At 37.8% G+C, this 14,719-nt stretch overlaps 1 protein-coding gene across 1 annotated transcript in view; it reads right to left on the reverse strand.

The window, feature by feature from the left end:
* MTPN (myotrophin) overlaps window positions 1-14,719 on the reverse strand; it is a 41,073-nt gene that overhangs the window by 14,172 nt on the left and 12,182 nt on the right. Inside the window, exons 2-3 of the mRNA XM_080363903.1 lie at window positions 2,712-2,825; window positions 1,466-1,549 (exon numbers count right to left, since the gene is read on the reverse strand). Of these exons, the coding sequence (XP_080220029.1) occupies window positions 1,466-1,549; window positions 2,712-2,825 (198 nt within the window). The remainder of the gene's footprint in view (window positions 1-1,465; window positions 1,550-2,711; window positions 2,826-14,719) is intronic.

The following is a 14,719-nucleotide window of genomic DNA, read 5'->3' on the forward strand; positions in this document are numbered from 1 at the left end:
TATTAAGAGAAAGAACAACCTCTTAATATAAGATATGCCTCAAATAGAGTGAGCTGATGCGCAGAGTTCCAGGTCATAAATGTTTCATCAGCTAGCTCGTGTGAATGGAAGCAAGCAGATGCAGTACAACATTTAGCTCTCCATGAAGAAATCTGAAACAGGCTTTCCAAAACTATCCGGTTGCAGTACCATTTTTCTAGCCTCATCTCCTGGGCCAAGTTCACTTTCTTGTAACATTCTACACATCTTTGTAAGATTGCCTCATCTTTATGACTGTTAACTTAACCAATGCCATTTAAGTTGTACCAAGTATAGAGGTCAATTCATTTTCACAAGCTCTGTGAAAAACAGCTGGTTTGAGAGGAAGCTTAATGCCCTCTCTCACAGAGATTATAATGAATGCACAACCCTTGCTAGATGCCAGACAATTCATGTGTGAACACAGGTTTTGAGGAAACTTATTTATTATTTGAGCAACCTATTTAGAATGCAAACCACTTCAAAATAGAAATGGAAATACAACACAGAATAAAGGATAGCTTTTTTCCTAACACATACATAACAATTCTAAATGAAGGATCAGCCCTTGCAACAAATTTAACCAAGTTGGATGCACCATTTGAATCCTAAATTAAAAATCACAGCATTTTGTCACAGAAAGGCATAACTAATGTCAGACAGGATCAGAGAAGTGAAGAAGAGTGAAATTCATGCAGCATTAAGGCAGTTAAGGAAAACCATTTTACCTTGGAAGTGGAATATGAAAACATTACACAGTATGAAATCCTTTGGCCAAATGATTCAAGTGGGTTCATTTACTGAAAACGCACTGTTAACCTCCTCTTTTCAAAGCAAATGAGGTGTAACAAGAAGGAGCACATATGAATGGAGACAAAACATTGCTTGAATTAACTATTGCTTTATAAAATGCATCACCTTAGTAATATGAATCAAAGGGAGAAGAGAAACAGATAAAGCTTATTCTCCCCAGGACAAAATTTACAAGCTCTTTTAACAGAGAAAACTTCTCTTCCTACTTTTCCTTCCCCTCACCCTGCCAACCCAGATGGGTTTTCAGTCATCTGGCAAAATAAGAGGGAAACCACACCTATGAGCAACTTCACAGTGGAGATTCCATTGCACAAAACACTTAAACAGCTGCCAAAGCTAAATCCCACTCCTCCCCGTCTGCTGAAGGAGTGCATCTTTCTGCCCTGATTTGCCCTTAATACTCTCTAGCTGGAGCTCACAGTACTCTTAGTGGCCACTATTACTTTTGCTACACCACAAAAGTCCTGGAACTGTCTCCTTCAACTATCTTTACCATAATCAGAGTATTCTTCCTGAACAGCATTTGTTTGATGTTCTTAATTTATCTGGAGCATCCATAGTCTTATTGCAAAAAAAAAAAAAATATCCACCAAACATGCTAATGGATAACTTGTTCTAAACATTTGTATCTCACCTTTGACAGAAGCAATTTCACACAGGAAACATGGCCCTCATACACTGCAGATAGGAGTGGTGTGATATTATGTTTGTCTGGAGCCTGTAAATTGAGACACAGTTATTTGAAGCACAATTTCACACAGCATTAAAAGGTTTCACTTAACTTTTAAATTCTCGTTTATCAACAGTAGAGTGAAGGTAAGGAATTAAGAATATTATCCACAAATGCATTCCCTCAGAATTTTTTTACTTTCCTTTCTAAAACAAAAACTTATTGTTTGATAAACAGTCAGGTAACAGCAAGATATTTCTTCCATGAGACTTCTAGCTATCCAAAGTTTGGCTATTTTTTTAAGGCAATGATAGAAATTTGGGGGTTTAGCTGACAAATTTTGCCTATTTTAAAAACACTACTCCTAATTCTCCCATTTCTCATCCAGCCAGACTTCAGAAACCATTTTTGGCTGAAAGATTGTTTGGGCTTTGTATTTTCTCTAAACTACAGTCCCACAAAGAACAAGAAATGGAACAAATTAAATGTTCTTATTTTTATTTCCATTTCTTCCCCCACCCCCCTCCAGTTAGGAGAACACCTAAGGAAGAGATAATCTTTCCAGACACCTAGGAAAAAAAATCCAAGCCATTTCATTAAGCATGAATGCTAAGATGTGTTGAACATTAAGACAAGTATTCTAAAGCACAGTGTTTGGGGTATATGGTTAAAAGTATTTAGAAACTTCACTTTATAGAGAACTACATTATTCTGAACTGCGAATACAGCCCATGACAAAAATCCATATACATCAAGTTATACCAAAACGGCTGTTTGTAAAAGTAAGAGTGTCTCCAAAAAAGGGAAGCACACCAATTTAAAGAGAGGTGATCCTGCTCTGGCCAAGGATGCATTGTACTGTGTTCTGAAGTCCCTTCCAATAAATGTAATATGTATTTCACAGAAGCTTTCTTTATATGCAATTAGTAGATTTATTTTTCTAATTGTAGTCAAACTAAATTTAAATTTTTACAGCTAAAACAACTTTTCCTAGTGTGTCCAAAAAGAATAAAATATTTAATGGACGTAATTTCAAGCTTCTAAGCTCTAGGAGACCACATCTCAAATATTTTTAAATGCATCAACCTGTTTAGTTTGATCAATAACCATTTAGGCACTTACATCAATCCCCTTACATGTGTGTGTGTGTGTGGAGGGGGGGTGTAAGATCCTGACACCCTAACATCTGTTTGCAAATTGATGTACATACATTAATATCAGCTCCTTTCAATAGCAGAAATTCCAGAATCTCAAGCTGTCCACAGTCTGCTGCATAGTGAAGAGGCTTCCTCCCACCTTCAAGTGTCCGGTTGACATCTTCACCCTTCAATGTAAACACAATCTAATAAGCAAAATTTTAGAGCTAACACATCAATAAGAGCTTGAAAAAAATCCAACACTTTCAAACATGCTGAAGAATGTACCATTCAAATATTTCAGTCATTGCCCAAGAAAAACGAAAGTTAAGTTGCTTAATTTCCTTTCTCTCATGCTATGCATTTAAGACAAGGACAACTCTGGTCCCTTCTTCCACACTGCATCTTAAGTATAGTGAGTACCTAAGTGCATTAGGCAACTCACGTCCTTAAGAAATAAAAAAATCATTAGAGCTTGTAAAAAACATACTGTCTCATTTTGGTTCTCCTTCCAACTGGGATCCTAGTTATCTAGCTAAGTTACTTCACTTGCTTCTACACATATTGGAGTTTTACACACTGAGAAACCAGATGCGTAGAAATAAGTCAGCAATGTAACTACTAAGCAAGTTAGTACAGCCCACCCATAATTTAAAAACCAATTATGATACAGTCCATTCCATTTTATAAACAGCACCTGTCAGTTCTACATGATACAAAAAAGTCTGAAGACAACCAAATCAGGACACAGGAAGCTGTATTGTAATGCCACTCATACTGGTGGATTGAGACATCTCTTAGGGCGTAAACAAAATTTAATTTACTGAGTGCCTAATCAGCTTTGTTTCTTCACCTTGGGTTGTGCAACTAAGGATAAACTGATTTGCAGCACTTCAGTAATGACAAGAAGTTACTGGAAACCAAATACTGACAAGCTGTGTGGTAAGTGACTTCTTGTTCGTATGCGCAAGTAACATTTGTATTTTAAGGAGTGGCTAAATTTAGCATCATACCTCAAGTCCTGCCATCTCCAGAGAAAAATAATCACAAGAATTTCAGCCACAGCACTAAATCCTACTTCTCTACAGAGCCCCTGCAGTTCCCTCACTCCTGCCCCAGATCTCTATAGAAAGTTCACAGAATAGAGAGCTTGACATACATCTTTCAGATTTCACCTCCCTTCTAAGAATGGAAGGGGAGACCATCAGAAGGAATCTTACCCTGCATTTGATGTTCTATATTATCAGTTTGATACTACTGGCCAAATAACAAGATGCCCTCAGAATTCTCCTCTGCTATCAATACAATATTCAATTCTTCTCATAATATGCTCTGCTGAAAGTCAAAGCAACACAACAGTGTTTAACTTCAAGTGTTTAACTAAAATACTCTACATTCTGTGGTCTCAGAGGTCAGGACCTGATCCTCATGCTATTGAAGGTTCTGCCTTCAAAATAGCATGAAGTAGTTGCAAGTAGCACAACCAGAAAAACTGCTATTACTGACCATGAAATACGACCACAGCTTCTGAAGCTTGTTGGACATCAAGAAAAAGATAGCTTTCCTTTTATCTATGATTTTCAGAACAGCAACAAATTGTACTTCTAAACAAACTACACCATAGTTTTAGCTATGTGGACTTTCAACACTATATAATAGTTTATAACAAAAATTCCAATATAACTAACTGAAGGTCTAACTCTTCACCTGCAACAACTTTACTGGTAAACAGTGTTGTAATGTAATTTCTCTTTTGCTGAATTTCAGTACAAAATGTTGGTGGGGATATGTTAACAACTGTGTTCCAATTAAATAAACCAAAATCCAGATCACAGTACACTAACAGCACACAAATAGCCACACTGGTTGGAAAAGTGCATAGGGAAGCAGCATGTACTTAGCTTATCTACCAAGTTTAGCTTTACCCATATTCTTACTCGCACCTTGCCACTTCCCATCAATTTAAAAACAAGTAGCATTTAAATAGCACATGATGTATGCAGTTACATAAGGATTGGGATGCATAAGTTTAGGAAGCCAACCATCTAAAAGCTATGCAATCACTACCCCAAAACAGGTTCTAAAAACTCCTGCGATGTCTGATGCATGCTAAGAAGTAGTAAATAAGGGAGCAGAGGAGAAGAACAAGCGAGCTAACTGCTGGCATAGCACACACTACAGCTACAAAGTCCACACTCAAAAAGAAATTTAGAATCATCACATCATAAGATTAGGACAGTCCTGCAAAGCTTTCCCTTCCTTAAGCTTGTAAATACTATTTGGCTTATTGGTTTACATTATAGGTTTGCTTCTTTTTTTTCTTCTTAATTTTAAAGAATACACCACAGATCCCTTTGTTCTCTCCTAAGCTGGTTGTGGAATAAGTTCCTGCTGGACAATGAACCTTTGGAAGGGAAAAAAAACCCAACACCCAAACACCAAGTTTCCCAAGTTTCCCTTAAAGAGGATGAAAGCTTGTTTATGGGGGAGTATCTAGCAAAAAGTCTGTAAACAAGATGTCCCAAACACAGACTCCTGGATTTGAATACTAGCACTAAGAAAAATATATCAACAGCATTCAAACATCATAACCTTTTAGTCCAAATTAATAAAGCAAGGATATCTAATAAGTTACAAAAATAAGCAAGTACTCCTAGGTTCTACAATAAACAAAGCTAAATATCCAGTTGTTTCATGGGTGTGAAAAGCCACTGTAAAACAGACCACGGAACGTTATAAAGCTTCATTTGGCCTTTCCTGCTCCCCACCCAAGACACACAGAAGTATAAAGACAAATCAATCAATTTCATATACAGGGACCAAACCCTAGCACAAGCATCTGCTTTAAATGCAGTCTCTAACACAAGTATGTCAGAAAACTTGCAGGGCTTTTCACAGTTTTCAATATATAAAATATTCAGTCTTTATCTTCACCAGCTGCCATTTATGTGTTTAATTAAGTCTTCAGGATACAAGTTGCATATAAAATCACCTATAAAATGGGAAAGTCAGAAAACTGGTTGAACTGTCATGATCCAAATTGGTAGTACACTTGTGTCAAACAAGGTAGTTACCACAGCTGCCACAATAAACCCTTTACTTGGCTAGACAGTGATGTGAAACACATCTAACATCCTAGATAAGGTTGTCAATGATTATCTAAACAAGCTGCTGTTCTCCTTTAAGATTAGGATATACAATCTTGTGGGTGTTGATTTTTGTCTTCACTGGATGAGCACTCCAAGTTGGTTTCTCTTGCTCTTCCACTTGCAACATTCCATTCAGCTAAGCCAGGGAGAGATTTTGACATACATGAGCAGCTGGGTTCTCAGTTTTGACAGACTGGCCAGCCATGACAGACTACATTTTGTATAGGAAATGCATCTTCTCTATATGGTGGCATCTGAAAAATGAATGACTAGAGAACGGACTAGAGAACTCAAAGGTTCACATTAGCCAAGAAATTATATATTGTAGCTATAGCAACAAGTTCCAAATGCCAATTCACATCTTCATATTATAAAGGAAAAATCTAAGCACAGGTCAAGATTTGAGCCCCTCTCATAAATAAATAAATAACATAGCTCTGGTGAAAGTGTGGCTAATTATGACAACAGAATCACAGAATGACACAAAGCAGTCTCTCAAGCTCTGCAACAGATCGAGGCAGGAAACAGCACAGAAGATTCCAAAAAAAAGGAGTTCTCTATGTAAAGTTTTCAGAAATTACTGTATTTTTAAATCATATCAGTCAAAGACATCATACTGCACGTTAAGAACTTGGCAATCAGCAATCCTATCAGGTGATGATTCTCAATACAGACCTCTGAGACAGCAAAGTAACCAATATTTTGGGAGGCTGAAACCAAGACTGTACTAAATAGCTGCTAAAGGTTTCCTTAAAAAAGGCCATACTCCACACAGGCATATGGTCAGAACCTGCCAAAGGGGAGCATGACTTTTCCTTCACACCCACACACAAAATTTTATGTATATTAGACAGAAAGTGATAGAATGATTCTCCCAGGAGTTTTATGGGACTTTTGTCATCTTCTGGAACCTAACAGAGCAGAAACAAGGTTAATCGTTATGAGAGTATACGTTATGAGAGATGTATTTAAGTCAGAATCAAAGATTCACCCCAACTTCACAAGAAAATGTATCGTCAGTTGAAGGCCACATCTCTCCTGAAAGAAAATTATTTATTTTCACTTTCTAGAGTGGACTTAAAATTCACTAACAATTGTGTAAGTGTTTGTGCAAAGCCTCAGAAAGGAATTTGCCCTTTAAATAGGAAAGACATAATCACCTCTTTACTCATACACAGATAACAGCAGAATATTTGTTTAGAAGAACTTCAAGTATCAGCCTCAGTTGAAAGCTGGCTATCAACTTATCACGGAAGGACAAGAAAAGAAAAACTTGGAAGCTCAGTTCTAAATACTTTCAGGAGTTTTCTCTGCTTTTAAAATAACTAATAGTAGGGTTCATTATAGCATCCTCTGAAAGCAGCTACCATCCTCTTTCTGTAATCGAGCAATTCAATCCATAAGAAGATCTGTTCTAACTAATGTCTTGAGTACTGTCAAAATTAGTTACCCTTGAACTTAATTCTTCCACTGCTCTCCATCACACACATTTTCCTTGCTCCACCTTTTCTTGGCAATGTACCTGCACAAAAACTCCGGTCGCGTCTCATGTCCTTTTCCAGTTTAACTCCAATCAATCTTTGGCTTTTTTAGTTATACCCTGGGAAAGGGCCTATATTCTTCCTGGGTACCCACCCTCACCTTCACTTTTCATGTCCCCCCTCTTTGTATCTGAGCTCAGAGAAGAGTTCCCTGGCAGCCAAGCTGCCCTCCTGCTACACCTGCTGGATGTCTCAGAACAGTCTAGAAGGATCAGCACTTTAACAGATTGAATAAATTCTGCCAAATTTAATTCCTTATTTTTTTGCAGCTCTACTTAGCAGAACAAATCAGATGTCACAGACTTTGTCCTTAATACACATTATGACCTCAGATAATTGAAAATGTTGAATTAACAAGTTTAGCCATAAATTTAAAATTCCAAAGCTCATTATTTTCCAGGCAGATTATTTAAGCACACCAAACCAACGCTGTCCTTGAACAGCCCCTACCTTTTCTGTAGGTTCTCTGTTACACAGACTGTATTCCACATCTCCCTTTGTCTTGCTTTACCTGCTAACTCCCCTCTTTCCCAGTTACTGACAGTTTCACAAGCATTAACATTTAAACCCAAATGAGCTAAAACTAAACTCATCTAGCGCCACTCTAGCATCCCTACAGCATAATCCACGTACTTCAAACACAGGCTTACTTGGCAGTGGCACACCAACCAAAACCAAATCTGAGGCAGCTATTCACCTGGGCACAGTGGTTTGACAATAATATTGCTCCAGAACATTACTGCCATGCTACTAATGTCACAGTTCACTCATCAGTTTAGAACTGACTTTCTCCTGTGTAGCAGTTGCAGTATCATTACTCCGAGCCACAGCCTGATCCTTCCCACCCCTGCATCAGAACTAGTGGCTGAATGATGAGCTAATCAGTCTGAGAATTAACTTGATAGTTTTCTTCCCAGCTGAATCTGTTCCTTCATCTGATTCACCACTTGGCATCTGAACACACCAGAAATAAGTAGCTGGGATTTACACTGCAGTTCTACCACAGAAATAGAAACTGAAAATTGTGACCTCATTAAATCCTATTGCATAGGTTAACTGTATTAGTAGAGCAGTATCTGTAATACTGGTGGCATTAAAATGCTCTTTCATATTTAGAAACAACTCTATATCCCCATCTGTACTTATCCTGTCACACAAAAATAACTTTATCTCCTCATTTAATGCACTTCTTCCATTCCAGTTTTAATGAAGGAAACCAGATTCCATGCAGTCAGATGCCTTTAAGAGTGCAAGGAAGCACTCCAGGTCATTCTTGTCTCCATTAGTCTGGAAAAAGATGAACTGTCTGCACAGTCTCTTGCATTACTTCCATCTCTTCACATACAAAGGCTGGCCATTCTTATGAAGTGTTAGTTAACTCTGACATTTTAAATATAGCAATAACTTCGTTGCTGTTGTCTGAGTGGCAATGAGGAAGAGTGAAAAATCCTTTGTCTATAAAGAAAAGTTCGCGTCCTATGGATGAGATATTTGCAATATCTTGTGGCATATTGAGGACACTACTTCTACATAACACTTCATGACTTCCCCACAGACTTTTGTTCATACTGGTCATATTTGTTTTTAAAAATCCAACAAAGTAATTAAGTGAGATAGTTCATCAGAAGTGTTTCCAACCAACCTCATTGCACAGATCTAAAGCAAAAGATGTTAAGATTCAACTTGCAGAAAGCAGGAGCATCCCAGGTTTTGAGCATTTGTATTCCTCAGGTGTAGAAACAATATGTGTGGATGAAAGAGAAAAGTAAACTTTAGGTCTTATACCTTTTTGTTTCTTCATCACATCAGAGTGCATGGCCATTATATCAGAAGGAGCACATGTGTAATATTCCTTTATGCAATGTTAGCAACATTCTTCACTTTAAAGTGCATGATGTAACAAAAAAGGAAAAAAAAAAAAAAATCCTCCTGGGATTTTATGCCAGTAGAAGCATTTGAAAACAAACAGGTAAAATTCAGTGTAGCACCTGGTTTCTATGTTCATCTTCACAAGATATCTTTAAAAAGAAAAAAAAAATAGAAATTCCTCATAGCTATCCAGGCAAGCTTTGATACAGTCAATAGCAATGATCAAGGTATAACTGAAATGTAAAAATCTTTCCTACACTTCGATATTCTGAATGCGGAGATTGCAAATAGCATGGTTAGGTGTCCCAATTTAAATTTTACTCTGTAAACTGAAACTGGCACAAGTAAGCTGTAATTTATGCTGTTGGATACAACCTGAAGACACAGTTTGACACAACAGAAACTATATTGGTATCCACTGAATGAAATATTTTCTTCCAATCTAACTTATTTTTAGCTTTTACACCTAAATCATTGTCTGAAAGACTGAGTTTTATGTTTTTAAGTGGAACGTAGATAACCTAAGATTTGAAAACACTTAGTCTTCTGAAGGGGGAGCAAACTTGGGCAAACCATACCTTGGAAAAAAATTAGCCATATACTCTAACAGGATTTAGTAGGCAATCTTGCACTTCCACAGTGGGGAACCAGGAGGCATGGAAGAATTTGTGTATTTATTTTCTAACACTCTCCTTCCTTATCTCAATGTCTGAGTCAACTCACACACCCCTCCAATCATTCTCCAGTATAACTTTTTCCAGGTTCATCCATCTCTGGAATGACTTAAAACAAAACAAACAAAACTAACCAAACAAAAATCCCACAAACAAACAAAAAGCCCCAAACCGAACACCACAAAACCAAACAACATATAACAACTCTGTAGATAAAAATACATTTAGCTATCTTTGCCATTCTAGTCGTATTCTCAAAATAGCTGTATTTTAAGAATTTAATCTGAACTTCACTGCTTAACCTGTATTGTATGTGCATAGACTTTTTAACTGTTTATTGCTGTCACATTTTTTGCTCTGTGGTCATCTAATCCAGAAGTTACCTCTCTAACACTGCAGACCTAAACACCATGACTGAGAATCCTTAAAAACAATGCAGCAGGAACAACTGGAAAAAAATTTCTAAGACTTCTGTTCTTCAAAGTCAATGATTCTATAATTTCTGACATAATTCTGAGCTTAAGAATATTGTAAATAACCCAAAATCTTCTGCTCTTATTCTGCTTCCTGCAACAGTAAAGATGGTAGGACAACGTTTCTACATAACTAATCCATGGGTCATAAACACTGGCTGTAATGACAGAAAACTCAAATACCACACTTCTGAGACCTGACTAATAATCTAAAAATATAAGGACAGTTTAATTCTACAAGCTTGCAAGTCTACTGACTCATGGAATCACAGACTATTTAAGGTTGAAAGGGAACTCTGGAGGCTATCTACTCCAACAACTGCTCAAAGTAGGTCAAATCAGATCAGGCTGCTCAGGACATTGCCCAGCTGAGTTCCATACACTTCTGAGGATGGACAATTCCACAAGCTCTCTAGACACAAGCTATTCCCAGGGCTTGATCATCCTTATGTTGGAACATTTTTCTCTTATACCTAACTGGAATGTCTCACATTCCAACTAGAACTGTTGCCTCTTACATTTTCACTGTGCACCTTTAAGCAGACTTCTCTTTATCTTGCCCTTGGTACAGAAAGACAACAATAACATCTTCCCTTTATCTTGTCTTCAGAGGGAAAAAAACCAAAATGAACCAAACCCAAACAAACAACACAAAGCAAAAACAAAAACACCCCACACAAACAAAAAACCCACAAAAAAACAAAAAACAACCCCAAACCACCACAATTCTGACACCATCACCTTGTTTGTCCTCAGCAATCCTGATAGCCCCCAAATCTTTTGATTCTGTACATGTCCTGGTACGCCAATGCCTTTCTTCAACTAGGAAGCCCAGAACTGGGCACAATATTCATATGCAGCCTCAGAAGTCATATGGGAAAATTTTCTTTCAACCTGCTGGCTATTTTCTTGTTAATACAGCCCAGTATGCTGCTGGCCTTCAATAACACAAGTGTGCACTGTGGACTCATCTGCAGTTTGATGTCCAGGAGGACTCTGAAGTCATTTTCCAAAAAGCTCCTACATAGCAAATTAGTCCCCAACTTGTACATGTTTACTCCTTCTATTCTGGTGTCCTGACCAAGGACATCCCATTGCCTAGGTTACCAATAAAAATGTTAAGCAATACTACCAATAGCAACCCTTGATAGATGCCACTGGTAACCAGCCATCACTTAAAAGTGATGCTGCCATAACAACCCTTTGAATCCCACAGCCCAGCCAATCTTCCACCAACCTTACAGCCCACTTACCCAGTTTATACACCAAACTTTGGCATAGTCTCTCACCGTATCCTTACAGCAAAGTTCTTGTCAAATGGGTTCTAGGACAAAGAGTCTTTGCTTCTCAGAGACTGAGGCTAAGATGACTCAGCTACAGCTCCTCAGATCTTCCTTCTCATCATTCTTGAATATGAGTATGATGTTTGCTTTTTCAGATTGATCAGGAACATTCATTCCCCGAGTCAAATATGACAGGACAGTCTCACAAAGACACCAGATAGGTCCATCAGCACCTTCAGATGCATCTCACCTGATCCCATGGACTGATATATGTTCCAGTCTACTTAAGGAATTCCCTAACTCCATCTTCTCATACTCTGGATAGTGCTTCATTACCAAAGACTTTCTTAATAGGAGGAATGACCTGGAAAGCCTTACCAATAAGAACAGAGGGAAAAAAACTTTTACATAATTTATCAGGAGGTCCTCTGAGTCATACAGTAGTAGGTCCAGACCTTCCCTTGCCTTCCTTTAATTATCAATGTACTAGGCACTTCTACTGCCCTTAAGATTCCTTGCTAGTTTCAGCTTCAACTGAACTTTGGCTGCCATACCTCCACCGCTACGCATTTGTGCTATGCTTCTACATTCCTCCCAGTGGACCATTTTGCTTTCACCTTCTGTGTAACTCTATGTACTGGCTACATATTCATCAAAATATGTGACCAGGGACATAAGTTGTACGTATAAGTAATGGCCTTGAAAAGCACTCTCTCAACTCAACATTTCTCATGCTGTCGTAAGTGAGTCCTAGAATGCAAATGGAAGACCCTGAAGCACCTTAACCTTCTTTAGACAGGCTGCAGTATCATCTCATCTATATTCAAACAATACCAAAAAAAGGAAATCTGATCTTCTATCCCAGAAACAGAATTTTATACCTTTGACAGGACAAGATGAAATGGCCTGAAGTTGTGCCAGGGGAGGTTTAGATTGAATATTAGGAAAAATTTCTTCACAGAAACAGGAACTGGAACAGGCTGTCCAGGGAAGTGGTGGAGTCACCATCCCTGAAGGTGTTACAAAGATGTGTACAAGAGGTTCTCAGGAGCATGGTTTAGAGGTGGACTTGACAGTGCTAGATCAATGGTTGGACTTGATGATCTTAAAGGTCTTTCCCAACCAAAATGATTCTATGATTCCCTGAATTATTCTTCTACCAATCAGTTGCTTAAGCACAGAACTTGAACCTCAAATAACCCATTTTTCAAGTAGCTTACTTTAGACTTGAGAAAAAATAAAATTGAATGCTATGAGAAAGAAAGTTTCATTTTTCACTTTTGCCAGCACAAAAACCTAAGATGAGGTTTACCATTGAAAACTCAAGTGGTACTACCCCAGTTTTCTTACTATTGAAATTTTCTCACTATTAAAACTTTCTAGGGGTTTATATGCAGAGAGCCTGGATACCCCCCATGACCTGATGGAGTGCTTTTATCCTCCTCAGTGTGCCTCTGGAATGGCTCCATATGTATTCTGTCCTTTAACCCTACCTCTCACCTAATGACTGCCAAAGAGCTGATTCACATACTGCTTACCTGAACTCAAAGCTGGATTTGTAGGTGTCTTCTGTTCGAATGTTTTTCTGTAAAATATGTTGAAGAAATCTGAACACATTTCTTAGCAACAGATCTCACTATGTGGAAGTATTCACCAGCTCTGCACTTGAGGCATTATGTTCAATGATCCCACAACATTCCAGTCTTTTAAAATGGTGTTGTAGTTCAACTGACTTTTGCCCCCTATAGAATAGTCAGAGGGTCTAATAAGCAGCACTGACTTCAAAGCAGTAGTTTTCATTCTTGCCAACATATAAACTGATTTAGTCAACCAAAATCTGCACTGGCACTTTCACAGGTCCTTGGAGATTACTGAGAGAAATACCCTTAAAATTAATTCAGTAATTCAAGCCTAATGGCTTTTCACAGAAAACTTATTTCTAGTTTTCAAGTGTTAAAATTTACAGTACTCAAACCACTTTTGAGTAGTCAGACAATAAATTAATCTCCTCCTACAAGCTGGTTATACAATTTTATCTAGAAATTTAGTCATGGTAACTGAAATGAAGCACCGGCCTGAAACAGTTTCTGCTGGGTAGAGCAGACAGGTTAAACATCTGCATCCAGTACTGATGCTGACTCAGTTTTAAATTGCTACAGTAGACATGCCCTCACATCAGCTGTCTTAATACAAACCTAAAGATAACTGAACCACTAGTTTAGTAGACAAGGAAACCATTTTTGTAAGCTTCTGGGTACTTCATCATAACCCTAGACTAACATTCCATTTTCTCATTCCTGCCCATTTTTATTATTTGGAAACAAAACCAATTCAAATGACCAGCTTGTAACACAAGTCAGTGCAGCATGTTATTTAAAATTTTGTACTTTTTTTTTCCTGTAAGAGGAAAAAACTCTTGACATATGATGCTTCAGGGATTACAGAACTAAGAAATACAGAGCAGATGAGGAAGATAATATCCACATATCCACATTTCCACTCAACCTGATGTGTAAAAATAAATACTCGGTAAACAATGCACAAGGCCTACGGAGAAGCAACAGTTTTCTATATATTCTGCTCAGCAAGGTTATTGAGTCTCAAATTTTCTTATCTCTATCTTCTGATTCACAAGAAAAATGATCCAGTTGCCACTGATCAATATTCAGCCTAAGAACAAGAGTGGAACATGGTGAAGCAACTAATAATTCAAAGGTTGGGTTAAGTCTAAAGAGCAGAAAGGGAAAGAAAAAGACTAAGTGTTACAACTTGTGGACTGCTTATGATTTTGAAGCAGATTTCTTCAGTTAAAAACCAGCAATAAGTGCCTGTCAAAGCTGAGAAATGAACTCACTGAACTGCAAGTAGGTAGTTTCCCATGGCAACTGCAATAATTCTGTGCAGGATCCAAGTTTTCATTTAAATTTTCAAAAAATTACTTACTTTCAGTCCACTAGATATATTAGTGTAAACCTGTCTCATTCAGCCTGCAGCAAAGACACTACTGCTGCTGTTGCTCGGTGGTTCAGCAAATTCTGACCATTCCAGTAGTTTTCCAACTGCAGCCTGGGTACACCACAGTTGTCTACAGAC

Source organism: Nesoenas mayeri (genome assembly GCF_963082525.1).
Source record: "Nesoenas mayeri genome assembly, chromosome: 1".
Classification (NCBI taxonomy): domain Eukaryota; kingdom Metazoa; phylum Chordata; class Aves; order Columbiformes; family Columbidae; genus Nesoenas; species Nesoenas mayeri.